The sequence below is a fragment of the Saccostrea cucullata genome, unplaced genomic scaffold (assembly GCF_032062105.1).
Source record: "Saccostrea cucullata isolate Sc308-1 unplaced genomic scaffold, CSIRO_AGI_Scuc_v1 ctg57, whole genome shotgun sequence".
Taxonomy (NCBI): Eukaryota; Metazoa; Mollusca; class Bivalvia; order Ostreida; family Ostreidae; genus Saccostrea; species Saccostrea cuccullata.
In genome coordinates, this window is record NW_026938498.1 from 445,214 (window position 1) to 460,954 (window position 15,741).

The following is a 15,741-nucleotide window of genomic DNA, read 5'->3' on the forward strand; positions in this document are numbered from 1 at the left end:
TATTTAGAAAAGAAAATTATAATATAATTATTATGTATTTCCTGTAAAACTGACTACTTAATAAACAGAAATAATCGGCAATATTTCTTTTTTTCCGCAAGAATGCTTAATTTATTTTCTTATTATCATTTTTAGATGAAGAAATTTCGAGTAAGATTTCTAAGAATAAAAAGATTTTTAATGAAAACTTCCAGGTAGTACAACTGGTATGATACATATTAAATACCCCCTTTCAAATATCATTTCTCTTTCTATGGAAAGATATTATATCAAAATAAATTGAGATTTGATTAAAAGAATTAAATCGACTTTTTCATGGACAGATCTAGAGAACAAAAAGATCCGTAAATAAATATCTCGTCCAGCATCATCATTGCTTCGGACTAAAACATAAAAACAATATGCCGTTAGGTAAGAGTAGAAAATATAATGCATATATGATTACTATACTTACAAAATTGGATACGCAACGTCTCAATTTAATTTTCTAAAAACCAGGAGGTGTTTATTTTGAATAATGTCATTTTTCAATCGATATAAAAGGAGGCACGGTGTTGGCGATTTAGTGACGTGAGAAGTTTATAAGAGACGTGCCGTGTCTTTGATATCTTACATGAGTCTAGACCAGGGATGTGTATAAGTATGTGGACACTCAGCTTCTGTGTTATTGTCGTATTTGGCTTCCAGCGACAGGTGCGCTCAGAGACAATCATTAGATATCAGGTAATTGTCTTATCATTCAAAGATATTATCTCTGCATTTATAAAAGAACAAAATATGATTTGCTAGTATTTTTTGAATATCAGTTTTTACTGAAAGATCATATTGGTGTAGTAAAAAAAGAATATAAAGAAATTATATTGCAATTACAATTAACGATAAAGCGATATCATTAGATACATAAAAAGTGTTATATTTACATATAGTGAAAATAAAAAATGCCGGAGGATTTTAATTTAAAATAACTTAACTACCTAGGTGAAAAAAAATAAATCCTTATTTTTTTTTTTAAGAATTAGCCCAGAACATGATTTTGAATGAAATGTGAACTTTGTTATTAACAAAATCGTGAATACTATTTCAAAATTGAATACTAAAAAAAATGGTCCTTTTTTATTTTTATTTTTTTTATTTTTTTTTTTCATATAAACATGCATGTGCATGTTCTTGTGTAATGTTTCAATGATCTGTGCCCTTATCCTATATTTAAAAAGAAGATGAATAATCTAAATATTAATAATATCTAAAATATGTAAACAATGATAATAAATGGCTCACTAGTGTTTGTGTCTATTATCGATAATTGCATGAAATCCCTACCTCCTTTGAAAAAAATAAATAGACATAACAAACAGTATTCAAGCTCAAAAGTTTATTTAAACAATGCAAAATAAGAGCAGAGCAAACACGGACCTCCAAAATATCATAGGTGGGAGCAGGTGCCATGGAGGAGTGAGCATCCCCTGCCGACCGGTTACACCCGCCGAGTGCTCCTTGTCATGATCGGGAAACAACGGAAAAATCCGTCGTCAATTCAGTGTGTAAATAATGGCCTAACAATTAGTATGAAAAACGTCGGTCAGCATTTGACTCAATGATAAATTGTATTTGAAGACAGGGCCATTGTATCGACCATAGAACTTATGAAATGATCATTATAAATGACACTGCTGATATCCTTGTTTCATTAACTTGTTTGTCAATAATTTACCTCGTTTTAGAAAATGTACATACGTAGAGCATGCTCTTGTGTATCGAATCAAGGTCTGTCTTCTTTCAGAAGTATGTGTGTTATTTCTATAGAAATTGAATAAGTGCAAAAAATACGAAAAATGCAAAGAACAAAAATCAATTGATTAATTATATTTTTTAAGGTAACGCAATTCAATAACAGAAACATTTGGTTGACCAGTGGCATTGTATTTTTTCGAGAACAATTAATGTACCCTTACTTTGTAAACCATAAGTCAGGAAGTAATATGCATAAGGAAATCACTCCAGGACTGAAATGACACAAGAAGTTATACAAGTCATTCAAAAAATCAATTTCCAGAAGTTCATTGCTATTTTGGATTTTCTTCAATGCCATTCTTTTGACCTTGTCTTCAAATAATGCTGATGGCTCTTTTTATTTTGCTTCATGGATTGCACTACCCATTGAATAATGCTAGTATTCAATAAATGTTGACATAAAAGTCATACTTTCTGCAAATAATTTCTTCCCAACGGCCATGGAATTAGTCTGCCATGTATATTATAAATATTTTAAATCCGTTATATGTGCTTCACGGTTACTTTTTTTTTGGTTTTGGCGTCTGAGTTAATAGTGCTTTCAGTTGTTAATACAACCCAGGGCTTAAGTATAAGACTTGATAAATGAATTGGATTATACTAATGATTGATAGAAAATTATAGATCCCAATATACTCCCACTTTTCTATGTTAGTTCCTTTGTTAATTAGTGTTTCTGACCTTTTTGTAATTGTTATTTTACCACTAATTTTTCCAGACTTTTGTTCACCTTTATCTGTCTCTGTTGATCAAGAGCGTATTCTACTATGTTTGCCAAGCGATGTATACTAGATAACTATAAGTTATACAATTGTTTATCAAGTTGAGTTCCATTGATTTACTTTTTGAGTATTTCTTTCCTTTATGTGTTTAATAAACACCGAAATTTAAAACTAAAAGAGAGTAACTGCCAAATATAGTAGCAAGATTTTTAATCTCGATGGGCAAATGGGTATATAAACTCTTTTCCTGCTTACAGTACTCTTCAAAAAATATATTACTAAGCATTTTCAGCTTTAGACATGTTAGATGCTTTCAAGTTATCCGATTGAAAATGAGACCTGGAAACATTTTAATGGGGTTGGAGGATTATTGAAAAAATGTTGTTTAATACCGTTTTTATTTCATTTGCAAAAATACATATTATTTTTTAATTTTCTGTTTTTTAATAAAATTTAAATGTTATTGCTTAATTGTGAATTTGACCTGTCTTTCTTTTACTGAAAACGGTGCTAGTAATTTTTTGAAGTAGTTTGACGGTGCTATGAAATTTTGATGAATATTCAAAAATTTGAAATTTCAACGGCATAAACTAATACTTACAAAACTAGCAAAAATTAAAATGAATGGTGAATTCATTTTGTGATCATTTGAAGACATTTTAAAATTTGTCAACTATCAATAGAAATTAAAACAAGAATCTCTTTTAAACAAAACACCATGCATATTTAGTGGAGAACAGTTTTAGTATAAGTAAAAAGAAAGATGGAAATTGATTCTTTGAATTGTTTATAAAATGACTAAAATGGTACCAAAAAAAACCCTAGAAATAAGTACATATATACAGCGTAAATATAAACCATAAAGAACTACAAAGCTTTTGTACGAATCTTTTGCCATACAATGCAATCAATTACAACTGACACTGCAAATGCGTGTACAAAAGTTGGTGGACATTGGTTTTTCTGCAAGATATTCTGAATGCTTATGCTTGTAAATGTATAAAAGACCATAAATGAAGACATTGTCAAGTTAATGAGTTAACAATATTTTATTTTAAAGCTCTCTAATCTGCTTCTAGAGGAGAATTCAAGTGTAATGTAAATTATACGACACATTCAACAGTCTATGTACTGTTATAAATATATTGTTACAAAAAAGCAAAATGTTGAAGAAATTAATCATCCATCCTTACTGATAATTTTTAAAAAATCATAAAAAAAATCATTAAAAAATTCGAAAACGTCAGTGGTTCATTCAAAGCATTGCTTTGAAAAAAAAATAGCCTGATTTTTTTAATATGTTATGAGCAAATACAGTTAGGGAAAATCAGTGAACAAATCGAAGATATACTCCAGTAACAACAAACAAAGACATGGCCATAGACGTTAGGGTCCAGTTATCAGCTAAATTGTATGACAAACGACATGACTTCAGTTTTTCATCGTCAACTTCCCTTATTTATGTAGTAATAGTCCACTATCACCTGCTAATAGTGTTTATGTCTTCCATTTTATTCGCTACTCAGAGCTGTAAGTTCAATTTTTTGAATCGAGTTAGTCTTCTCGCGGACAGGTTGAAGTTACAGGGATTTCAACAGTCTGGTTTAAAGTAAACATTTTGTCAAATTTCTGGTCCTTATGATGATCTTGTTAGCAACTATAACCTATCATTGACTCGCATTTTAGCTTACTTGTTTCCTACTAATTGTAAGGCTTTTGTTTTTACACTGCATTGACTACGAATAATTCCGCTTACCTAATCAATACACAAGGTTTGACCGGTCAACAGGGGATGCTTACTCCTTATATAGGCACCTGATCCCACTTCTGGAATTTCCTGGAATTCGTGTTTTATGCTCTATTCACATATCTATATTGATTGTGGAATTTATTAGATTGATCGCTCTTAGTAACCTTTACCTTTTACATTGAAGGAACAAATTTCAATGAGACAATAGATGAAATTTGTTCAACAAAATAAACAAAATTGTGATTTTAAAAAAATGTAGTGAAATTTTCGAGAGAAACACAAACAATTGTGAAAAACAAGCAATGTATAGACAGAATTTTCAGAAAGCATGTTTATTATGTTTTGGAATTATACATAGGTCTTTTGAAGGGGAAAAAGTGCTGTAACTTCAAAAAAGAATATTAATAAACATATATTTCACAATAAAGTGAAGGGAGGAGAAATATTAAAATGGACATAAATTAATATCTCTCTTGACATATTTCATATTTCGTATTAATTTCTACATGATTCATTTAATAACAAACTGAAATTAACATATAAATATCTTTTGAAGTGTTTAAGACTGCTATTGAATTTCTCAATGGATAATTAAGTAAACTTTGCTGAAGTTAACTTAATAAATCAAAACGAAATACTTCATAAAATAAAATAAAATATGGAAATAATGAATAATAATCAATCTCAAAAGTCCATTGAAAACAATACATATTAGGAGCAGAGCAAACACGGACCTCTGAAACCATCAGAAGCGGGATCAGGTGCCATAGAGGAGTATGCATCCCCTGTCAGACCCGTAGTGTGCTCCTTGCCATGATCTGGCAAACAATCCATGTAAAATCCATGGTATAAATATTCATCTAACATGTATCATATCAATGAAATTTATTTCGTCAGTTGAAATGTCAATAAACGTCTTATCCTTAATAACTTTCAACAACACATTTTACAGAAGTTCATAGAACATTACAGACATGTAATTTGACACATTCCTCATGAAAATACCGTATTTTTGATTGCGAAAATTTTGATTTCTTTTGAAACATTACCTGCTTGGGTTGCGATTTCCAAATGCTGAATTTTAATAATCAGCTCTAGCGTGAAATTCCATCCCAGAGAGAGAGAGAGAGAGAGAGAGAGAGAGAGCAAAAAATTTAATATTCGTACAATGCAACACAGATATTTTGTAATTTTATTGCATGATATTGTTTAGAATTTCAGTGTTGAAGTGAGTATTTCTATTTTCAAACATTCTAATGATTTAGCAGGAACAATTAGAATCAGCTGTATGCGAAGAGAATGCTGTCTGTACAGAGCTTATGGAACTGCCAAGAGACAACTATTTCAGCTTAATGAGCTGCTCGTGTCCGAATGGTTACACATGTCCGAACAGGCCAGGAGATTCCACTCTACCATTTGGAAGGGGTCGATGGTGAGAAACTGAAAAAACAACATTCATAGCTTGTAATATCAAGAGATATAAATTGTACTTTTGAATCAACATTGTTTGTGGCGCGCCCATGTTCGTGAATTTGAAGGTCACCTTTATCCACTATTTTACATCCCCACAAATATTTTTTGTCAACATATTTTATACATTGAATCTTCTGGGTATATGATTGATTGATTGTATATTGTTTAACGTCCCTCACGAGAATTTTTTACTCATATGGAGACGCCACCACTTGCCGGTGGAGAGCTGCAAATTTTGTCCTATACTCAGCACTCAGGGCCATTGAGCATGGGATCTTTTTCGTGCCAGTACCTTCTGCAACACGGGACGTCGGTTTATACGATCTCATCCGAAGAACCGGTCTCCACGTCCCAGAGTGGGATTCGAACCCGCGACGTAAGGATCAACTCCTTACTTCGCGACTCTAGAGGAGACGCTTTAACCACTGTGCCATGTGGGCGACTTTCTGGGTATATGAGTTATTCGCGAAATTACGTCCCCACGAACACTCGAAAATTTTGCTTACCCGCGAATATTGGCCCCCACAAATTAAAATGATTCCACGGTATGTTGACTTCTGGATTGCTTTGCTGGAAATATGTAGGATAATGTTTTGTTTCACGAATACCGTAAATCATTTTTAATTCGCAAGAACTTTATTTTCGCCTTATAACGCGACAGAAAGTGGCCTTGCAAAAAATATCATTCTCGAGTATATTCGTATTAATTAAGTCAAGATTCGTGATTATTTTTTGATTGAACTAGATTTTTCAGCAGTTAAATGGGAGATATCTCCAAAATATCTTGGAAATTGCGCTTTAACAGAACATTTAAACCTTTCATATAATGTTACACTATTTGTGATATTCATCATTGCTTAAAATACGTAGCATAAAACGTGGTTACTAGTATATTAAAGGATTGGAAGGTTGAAAATTTCGATCTATTAAAATAATTGCGAGTTAAATATTTGATTGATTGATAAAAAAAATCATTGTATATTGTTTAACGTCCCTTTTGAGAATTTTTCACTCATATGTAGACGCCACCACTTGCCGGTGGAGATAGCTGGAATTTTTGTCCTTCACTCGGCACTTACGGCCATTGAGCTGGGAAGGATCTTTTTTGTGCCAGCACCTACTGCAGCACAAACAATTGGTCATGAAAGGACCGGTTTTCACATTCCAACAGTTATTAACCCGTATACGCAAAAAACAACTCTTAACTTCGCGACTTTAGAGCAGACGCTCTAACCACTGCGCCATCAAGCAACTTAAATCTTTGATGATCTGCTTGTATTTAACAGCGCTCATTCAAAAGAATGTGGAAGCTGAAGAACGTTGACGTTTTAGGCTTTCGTTAATGTTTCCTCGTCGTCAAAGTTTTTACTTAAATTACAATAGTCGGTTTGTAAAAATAAAAATACCAAGATACCTTCTAGCGTGCTTACTACAACTTAGTTGATTATGTCAACAGCAAAAAAATGATGATTTAGTTCCAATTTTCGAGGATAATATATCAATGGTGTGCTTTTCGTATAATATCGCCCCCACCAATTGCTTCAGAATATAACTGATTTAATTGATTGATTGTTCTTATTTTACGCCGAGTCGGCAATATTTCAGCCATATTTCGGGAGAAATCACTGCATGTTTTATTAGAATGATAACAAGTAGTCCTTAAGAAATTTAAGAGCAAGGTACAATGTATATCGCTAACACTCGATATTTGTTCTGCAATGTGGACCTGGAATTTATCTTTTTCTCAAATTTAAAATGCAGATAAAATGGCCAATACAATATATGTACATATCAATAAGAAAATAGATTTCAGAGATGTAAAACGAGAATGTTTTAAGAATTAAAATGATAAAATAAGACAATGATATAATATAAGCCAAAATGCTCAACAAAGTCTGAAACAATTTTTACTGACAATTTGAAACATAAACTTCCCTTGACCGAAACCGAACAGCACAATAAGGTATAATGCGCAATAGCAATAGACTACTTATTGGGTTGTTCTTTAAAAAAGCTTCATATATATTAGAGATTCGCATGTAAAACAAGATACTTACCTATCTTGATATCTTAATATACGCAACCTTAAGATGCTGACCAATAAGCTTGAGAAAACTGTAATCTCTTTGATTTAAAGATTATTTCACATTGCCTTTGAAAGAAAGATGGCGTATAAGGCGAGGACAATCCCCCGCTCTGAGACAAAATGTTTCTCAATTTTCAAAATTCACAGAAAAGTTATACTTTTCTAAAATCATGTTCTCAGTAATGTCATCTTCAAAACATTTTATCATTTTTTTTTACTGAACGACTTATTATTTGATATTCTTTATTTCAAAGTTGACAGTTAAGCATATTTAGTGGGAAAATGAGTTTACTAGAGCTATAAAAAATGAATTTTGAACATGAATGGGTCAAGTCTCCATTCTTTGTTAACGCTTAAATGATGGAAACTTAAATAAAAAAACTATTTCTTTTGTCCAAAAATGGAACCTGAACCCATTCTACATGAAAATCGAAATTTCTGAAAAAATGTACGCTTTAACAAATCCGTTGATTTTTTCAGAAATTTTCGATTTTCAGCGATCCCCCAATTGTATACAGTACAAGATCTGATATTTAATCGTATTTTTTTCAAATACCTTTTTAGCCTATTTGCTGTCGTATCAGTGCTCTTTAAATGACCCTTTTTATTGACCTTCTTAAAAATGAGAATATCATGTTTAGTTTTTCTTTTCTTTTTTAAACATTATTGTCCAAGTGTTAAATTAAGAAAATGAACAAATGATATGATGTGTCATTTTTTATTTTCTTTTGGTTAAATCTTAATATATGTTTAAACAATTATGGGATTATAAATCTCTTGAGGGTATATATTTCAAAACTTCAGATAAAGTCATGAAAAAAGGCAATTCATCAAATTAATGTAGTAAATTGTTTTTCTTATTAAAGTGACAAGTTCGAACGGGGGTGTCAAGAATTTGCAATTCTGAAATCGACTAAAATAATTAACGATCAATGTGTGATTTCCTTAAAATTATCATAAGAGATATTGTCATATTGACTAAAAGAATTCTATTATATTTCGAAATGATTCTTCGTAGACCAAAATGCCACATATTTTTTTATAGGACATGAAAAAATTGAGACTTCTTAATGTTTCACAAATCTAATTCGTAAATTTGTGTTTTCATGAAATGCATCCATTTAAAAGGTTACAGTGACTTTAACAACTATTAGTTATTGGACTATTTTAAACCTGGCTTTTTTCCGAAATGTTATTTCAATAAACCAGACACTTAATGCTCTAGCAACTTTGCTACAAGTAAAAAAAAATTCACACTTCGAATCCTTTCATTTGATACAGTTGATTGAAATTTACTTTATTTTATTTTTTTTTTTTACATATTTACAATCATTAAGGTGGCTTTTAACATTTAGGTATGGTCTGTGTCGACCTGTCTCTGATATCCCACAATGCCGTCCAGGACAAGTGGCAAGAAAGCAGTACAATGGTGTTCGTGATGTCGGCTACCTCAAATATACACAGGTATTAATTAAATTTCTTATTTCATTTAGGTCTTTAAAAAGCCTTCTTTAAATATGCACAGGTATTAATTTATAATTAACTTAGGCCTAAAAAGGCTTGTCTAAAATATACGCAGGTATTATTTTAACTCATCAACTTAGGTTTTTAAAAAAGCAGACCTCAAATATACTTAGGTATTTTTAACGCATCAACTTATGTATAAAAAAAAAAGGTTTACCTCAACTATACACAAGTATTAGCATAGTTTATCATCTTTGGTCTAAAAAAGCTTTTCAAATATTTTTGTATGTGTCTAATATGCTATTTTTTCTCCTTTTATAATCTTTTAAGTTGAAGAAACGTTCTGTCATAGACCGATAACGAGTTACATGATTTATCAGATTTTTTTCAAAGTCAGTCGCGTGTTTGCCTTAAGTAAGAAGTCGGTCACAGAATTGTAAATGTTTTATGTCATTTTAGATGGTAATACTTTAAAATATTTTTCATGAAAATAAGCATTGATAAAATATGACTAAAGTTAAACTAAGAGATAAAATGTTTGCTTCAAAAAAGGAATTATTGTCTGGCTTGTGGGGGGCTGTGACCAAGTAGCTGTATTATAAGAGCAACTGTGATCTTTTCTGAAATATTGTGGGCGATTATAAATACTTTTTGTCTATGTACTTTGTCATCCTATAGACAACACATTCGAGTCATATTCTTTACCTTACTTTCCCAGACGACTGGTATTTCTTACATTTTTTATATGTATCGTATGATAAGCGTGTTTGAAATTGATAAAAATTCTAACAAAACCATAGAACGTACGTTTTCTACATTTTCTGAATTTGATTGTTACATGCTGGATACGAGTTGATTTATACAAAAAAATAACTGTCTAATTATCAAAACTTAAATAGTTGTCCTATATTTTCAATTATTTAAATAAATTTGAAGTGTGAATTTCACAGTTATGTTTGAACAACTAATCAAATTAAATAAAGACAAAGTAGAGTTCCCACTTCAGAAATAAATATATAAACTCTGATAATATATACAATATAAAAATCATAATTAAATAATTAATCAACTCTTTAAACAATGATTATAAATGTTGAGTAAACTGAATGGTAAGATAGCCCTGAGTAATTATAGCAGCTTCACACTTCAGTTCATCTTCTTATTTCCTATTTCTCATCGAATGGATTAGAGTAAATTAATCCTATTCAGTAATCTTATATAGAAATGTCAATAAAGGTTTCTATGAAACTACTAGTATGATCTATGTCGCATGGAGCCTAAAAATGTCTTTATTTTCCAAAAAATGAAAAAAAGGAAAACAATTAGCAACTTGAAAAATGATACCAAGTTTTGTTATAAAGATCTGAGAATGATTTTTTTTTTCGGAGATAACTGACGATTGTGGTGGGCTGAAACATCCAATGTACATTTAATTAGCACAGTGTCTTGTATTCTGTGCATTAGAGCTTACAAAATTTACAAAATGGAAGTGAAAAATTTATTTTCATCCTATTTTATGAAAATAGTCCTTTTTGTTGTGTGTTGTTTTTTGTTAATGAAAATGTCCTTGAATTAGATAATTAAGAACATTTGTTTTTATGGAATAATCTAAAAATAAAAATATAAAATAAGCCCAAAAGAGAAGATTAAATATTTCTTTATTTCTTACTAGATTGAGGTTTTCTGATAGCTTAAAATCACCTGCAGATGTGCAAATCATGCAAGAAATTACAGCAATCAAAATTATTTTTATGTCAAATTCATTTTTTTTTCGTTAAAGAATGAACCATGAATTACAAATAAAAAGTGAATTGAGGCATTTTCTTTAAGATAAATTGTCTGTGCCCAGGAGATGGTCAGATAGGAATGGTTCCTACAACCGTCTGGACTAAAACCCGAAGAGATGACCCAAGGGCCGACTCGGTGTTTGAATTTGAATGTGCAGGTAGGTTAAATAAATTGTATATCATAGAAAATCACATCGATACACAAGAATATCTTTTATTTACGAACATTTCCGTAGACATTTCATAGCCTAACAATTTGTATGAAAAACCTTCATAGGCATAAATTGTTTTTCTGACATACCCATTGTATCTATCAGAGAACTTTGACTTTAAGTAAGGTTTTTGATATTCTTTTTTCTTCCACTTGTTTGTCAAAAAATTACCTCGTTTAAGAAATTGTTTGTATTAGAGCATGCGCTTGTGTATCGAATCAACTGAGAGATAAACCCCCATATGCAGGTAATAAGGGTATATTGCTATGAATAATTTTAACTTTATTATTAAACTTATTTTTAAAAATTAAAATTCATTTGACTTTAATAGATTAAAACTCTGTTTATCTCAAGTCCAACTTGTGTTTTCTCTAAGCAAACCATAGAAGTAACACTTGAATAATCAGTAGAAAAGAAGATGGCTAAAACGACTGTCTACGAGTGTTGGATATTTGTTCCAGCGATTTAGAGGACGTTATTTTAAAAATAAATGAAATAATGTAAACTTTGAAATTTATTCTATTTTTTTACAGATCAGACTCATGTCCAGCAGCACAAAAGAGGTGGGCGTGGCCGAGAAAGATCTGGATTTAGAAGATTTTACTTCTATAAATAGACTCCTCTTCATCATCGAATGAAAAAGCGAAACACGCGCCTTTTATTATTATTATTCGCTGTAGAAATGCTATCTTTTTATGCTACAAGGTATATAACTGGAACTTTTTATAGTATTTATAGAAAATAAAGTTTTGTAAAGAAATGGGGCATTCTTTTTTATGTGTCGACCAACTGTATTATAAAGTTTTTACAATAATAGGTAAGTTGCCCCAAACATACTGCTGCATTTTCAATTAACAATCATGGTTATTTCCACCATGGTCATTTCCATTCTTATTTCGATACGATATATCCCAGTGCATGAGCTTGAAATAAAAGATATCACAGAGTCTGACACATCTGTTTCATATTGGGATATTTTACTTGAAAAAGACGTTTATTGTAATCTAACAACCAAGCTCTATATGTTACACGTGATGACTTTAACTTTTCGATCATTAACTTTCCTTACTTATCCATCAATATACCTTCATCAGCTGCATACGGAGTTTATATATCTCAGTTGATTCGATACGCAAGAGCGTGTTCTACGTATGAACATTTTCTTAAACGAGGTAAATTATTGACAAACAAGTTGATGAAACAATAATATCAGCAGTCGCGTTTAAAGGCATCATATCATAAGTTCTATGGTCGATTCAATGACCCTGTCAGCAAATACAATTTATCATTGAGTCAAATGCTGATTGACGTTTTTCATACTAATTGTTAGTCCATTATTTAAACACTGAATTGACGACGGATTTTTCCGTTATTTCCCGAACATGACAAGGTGCATACGGCGGGTGTGGCCGGTCGGCAGGGGATGCTCACTTCTAAATGGCACCTGATCCCACCTTTGCTGTTTTGGGGGTCCGTGTTTGCTCTGCTCCTATTTTGTATTGTTTATGGACTTTTGATCTTGTGTATCGAATCAAATAAGATATGTAAACTCCGTATGCAGGTGATGAAGGTATATTGATGCATAAGTAAGGGAATTTGACGATAGAAAAGTTAATGTCATCAAGTTTTCCATAGAGCTTGGTTGTTAGATTACCATTAACGTCTTTTTCAGGTAAAATATCCCAATATGAAACAGATGTGTCAGACTCTGTGGTATCTTTAATTTTATCTCAAGCTCACCAGGATGTATCGTATTGACATAAGAATGGAAATTACCATCGTTAACTGACAATACGTCATAGATATATCTAAATGTCAAGTTGAAGGCCACAGCAAGTGTTTTCTTCTTTTCATGTATAAGATTTTGAACAAATTCTGCTTCAAATGAATACAAAAATAGGTCTCCTAATAACGGGGCCAATTGCATGGTACCCATGGAAATTCCAATAGATTGTTGCAAGATAGTTGCAAGGGTTTATTCTACCTATTCCCACTTTTTGAAAATCATGTAGAAAAAGTAAGATTTTTTGTGGGAATAGGTGGAATTTTGTGTAAACAAATAATTAACTATATTCTTAAATTAACGTATTAAGTTGCTTTTGTTTATTAAGATCTTTTTATTATTTCAAAAATCCGAAATAAATCATATTTTCTCATAGATGTATTCGTTATTTTCTGTCTTAAAATGTACAAAATACAGGTAAATCTAAACATCTATTGTTATTTGCAAGTGGGAATAGGTGGAATTGAGATTTTTAAAAAGTGGGAATAGCTAGAAGACACCAGTTGCAAGACCTGGTCTCCAAAAACAACATAGAAATTTTCAATAAGAAACTCAAGCATTTTTTTTATGTCAACTTCAGAGTACTTGTTTTACAGTCAGAATGTTTTTGAACAAAATTGTTTTGCAAATGACCAATGACAAGGTAAGTTAATATTAATTTATGAGTTCCATTTTTATTGAAATAGCAGCTGTCAATGATATCAAAAAGCCTGGACTTCAATTTATCGTGGGGAATGGTTGCGTATGAAGTTGAAAAGTCGTAAGTTATTAAGCTGTTGTTATTGGTAAAATCTTGTGATTTCAGATTTTTCAAAAGTTCCTTGGAATTTTTAAGTATCCACATCTGATTTACACAACTTCTTGAATATATTGTTGCACAGTACTCTTGAAGTTTCTCCTTCACTATTGTTAATATCTTAGTGAGAAGTAAAGAAAGAGACTTGGTTGAACATTTACTGGAACCCGCTATGTATCTTTGTTTGTAAGGATTCTTATGGAGTTTCGGAATCCAATATATATGTGGTAGTTAAAATTCATTTTGTTTCTTTAGGATATCAAAAATATTCAAAACTGATAAATGATTTTGAAGAATTTCTTCCTTAGAAAGGGAACTATGAGTTTAAGTTGGATTACCACTTGTAATTAAATCCAAGTTAATTCTTCTAAAGTACAATTTATATAATGAGCCTTACAAACAAATATAATGTTTTGTTCTAGAAGAACTTGGATATAATTCTGAAAGTGGTAATCCAACTTATATTTAGTTTCCTTTCTAACGCACACATTCTTCAAAATCAGATGCCAGTTTTAAATAATTGTAATAATATATTATTCCCAAAAATCAGTGTGCTTTTGAATTGCCATACCTAGAGTGGAATACTTAACTGTATAAAAATCTTTACAAACAAACTTCCAGTATATTTTCAAGGAATCTTTGCAAATTTCAAATACTAAGTAATAAAATTAGACCAAAATCAATAGTGTCAAAAAGAACGACTTTTAAACACTTTCTACAACCATTCTGCACCATAAATTAGAGTCTAGACTTTTTGACATCATAGACAGTTGCAATTTTCAATAAATATGGAACTCATTAATTTACATACACTGTGTAGCTTGTGATTAATCATCTGCAAAATTATTTTGTTAAAGAAATTTCTGATTGTGCATACAATACTCTGAAGTTGATACTAAGTTGATAGATGAGTATTAAATAGATGCTTGAGTTTCTTTCCATATTTGGAGACCAAGTTTTCCGACAACCTATGAGTATTTTTATGAAACTTATTGAACTCAAATAAGACATTACAGATCTTGAGTCTGGCACATCTGTTTCATATTGGGATATTTCACTAAAAAGGTAAATCAATGGCCAACTAACAACAAAACTTGATGCTTAACGTGATGACTTCAACTTTTCTTCTCTAGGTAGCAATACCCAATCATTACCTGCATACGAAGTTTATGTTTCACAACAGTGATTTGATAAAATGATTCCGTTCAATAGTGAAACGGTGAGACCATAATAAGAGATTCAAAATTTTCCTCATTATTGAATCATTTTGAAGAACTATTAAATCACGGTTTTTATGACAGACAGCAATATAAATTACTTAGTTCATGTGAACTTCGATTTCTTTTTTCTTGTGGATATATAAAGGAATTCTACAGATACCTTGGATTACATGGTGGGCGTTAATATGAACATTATTAATTAGTAAAGTTTTATAGCCAGCAAATAATGTCATTGTGCCATTGCATTTAACGTGTTTAATGACAAAGGGATGAAAATATAGTACTGTAGCATAGCAGTGTGCAAAAACTGAATAATTGATACAAGAAAAAAATTAGAAAATTTTACTGTTGTCAATATAACTGTCCTGGATATTAAAGCGAGTGCAACAGCACATAGCAAAAAATCCGCGAAAATCGCATTCCATTTTGTGGCCTTAATACAATAAAACCAGTTGAATGAACTCTGCAAGCATTTGACAATCTCTGGTGCACTCACTTTGGACAGTTTATATATTGTCAACAGTAAAGTTTTTTTTCTTATATCAAAAGTTATGCATTTTTGTAAATTAAGTATGCAAATGATTTGTACTTAAGGGTACAGAAAATCAATACAGATGTAATAAAAAAGGAATTAATTAAAAACGGGGGGGGGGGGGG

The 15,741-nt window shown here is 31.1% G+C and overlaps 1 protein-coding gene across 2 annotated transcripts; it reads left to right on the top strand.

The window, feature by feature from the left end:
- The first annotated feature begins 583 nt into the window (after window positions 1–583).
- LOC134250471 (uncharacterized) lies at window positions 584–12,045 on the top strand. Of its 2 annotated transcripts, none has more exons than XM_062732831.1 (5): window positions 584–723; window positions 5,529–5,695; window positions 9,178–9,286; window positions 11,117–11,231; window positions 11,819–12,045. In XM_062732831.1, the coding sequence occupies exons 1-5, from the start codon at window positions 631–633 to the stop codon at window positions 11,899–11,901; spliced, it is 567 nt and encodes a 188-aa protein (XP_062588815.1). In that variant the 5' UTR covers window positions 584–630; the 3' UTR covers window positions 11,902–12,045. The 2 variants fall into 2 exon arrangements, with proteins under 2 accessions (XP_062588815.1, XP_062588816.1); XM_062732832.1 differs by having other exon boundaries at window positions 5,532–5,695.
- The last annotated feature ends 3,696 nt before the right edge of the window (window positions 12,046–15,741 follow it).

What these genes read in the sequence shown, in the direction of transcription:
- LOC134250471 (XM_062732831.1), top strand. Translation starts at nt 631, where the DNA reads ATGTGTATAAGTATGTGGACACTCAGCTTCTGTGTTATTGTCGTATTT. An exon ending in GCTACCTCAAATATACACAG is followed by an intron (nt 9,287 to 11,116) that starts GTATTAATTAAA and finishes ATTTTCTTTAAG; the next exon opens with ATAAATTGTCTGTGCCCAGG. An exon ending in GTTTGAATTTGAATGTGCAG is followed by an intron (nt 11,232 to 11,818) that starts GTAGGTTAAATA and finishes ATTTTTTTACAG; the next exon opens with ATCAGACTCATGTCCAGCAG.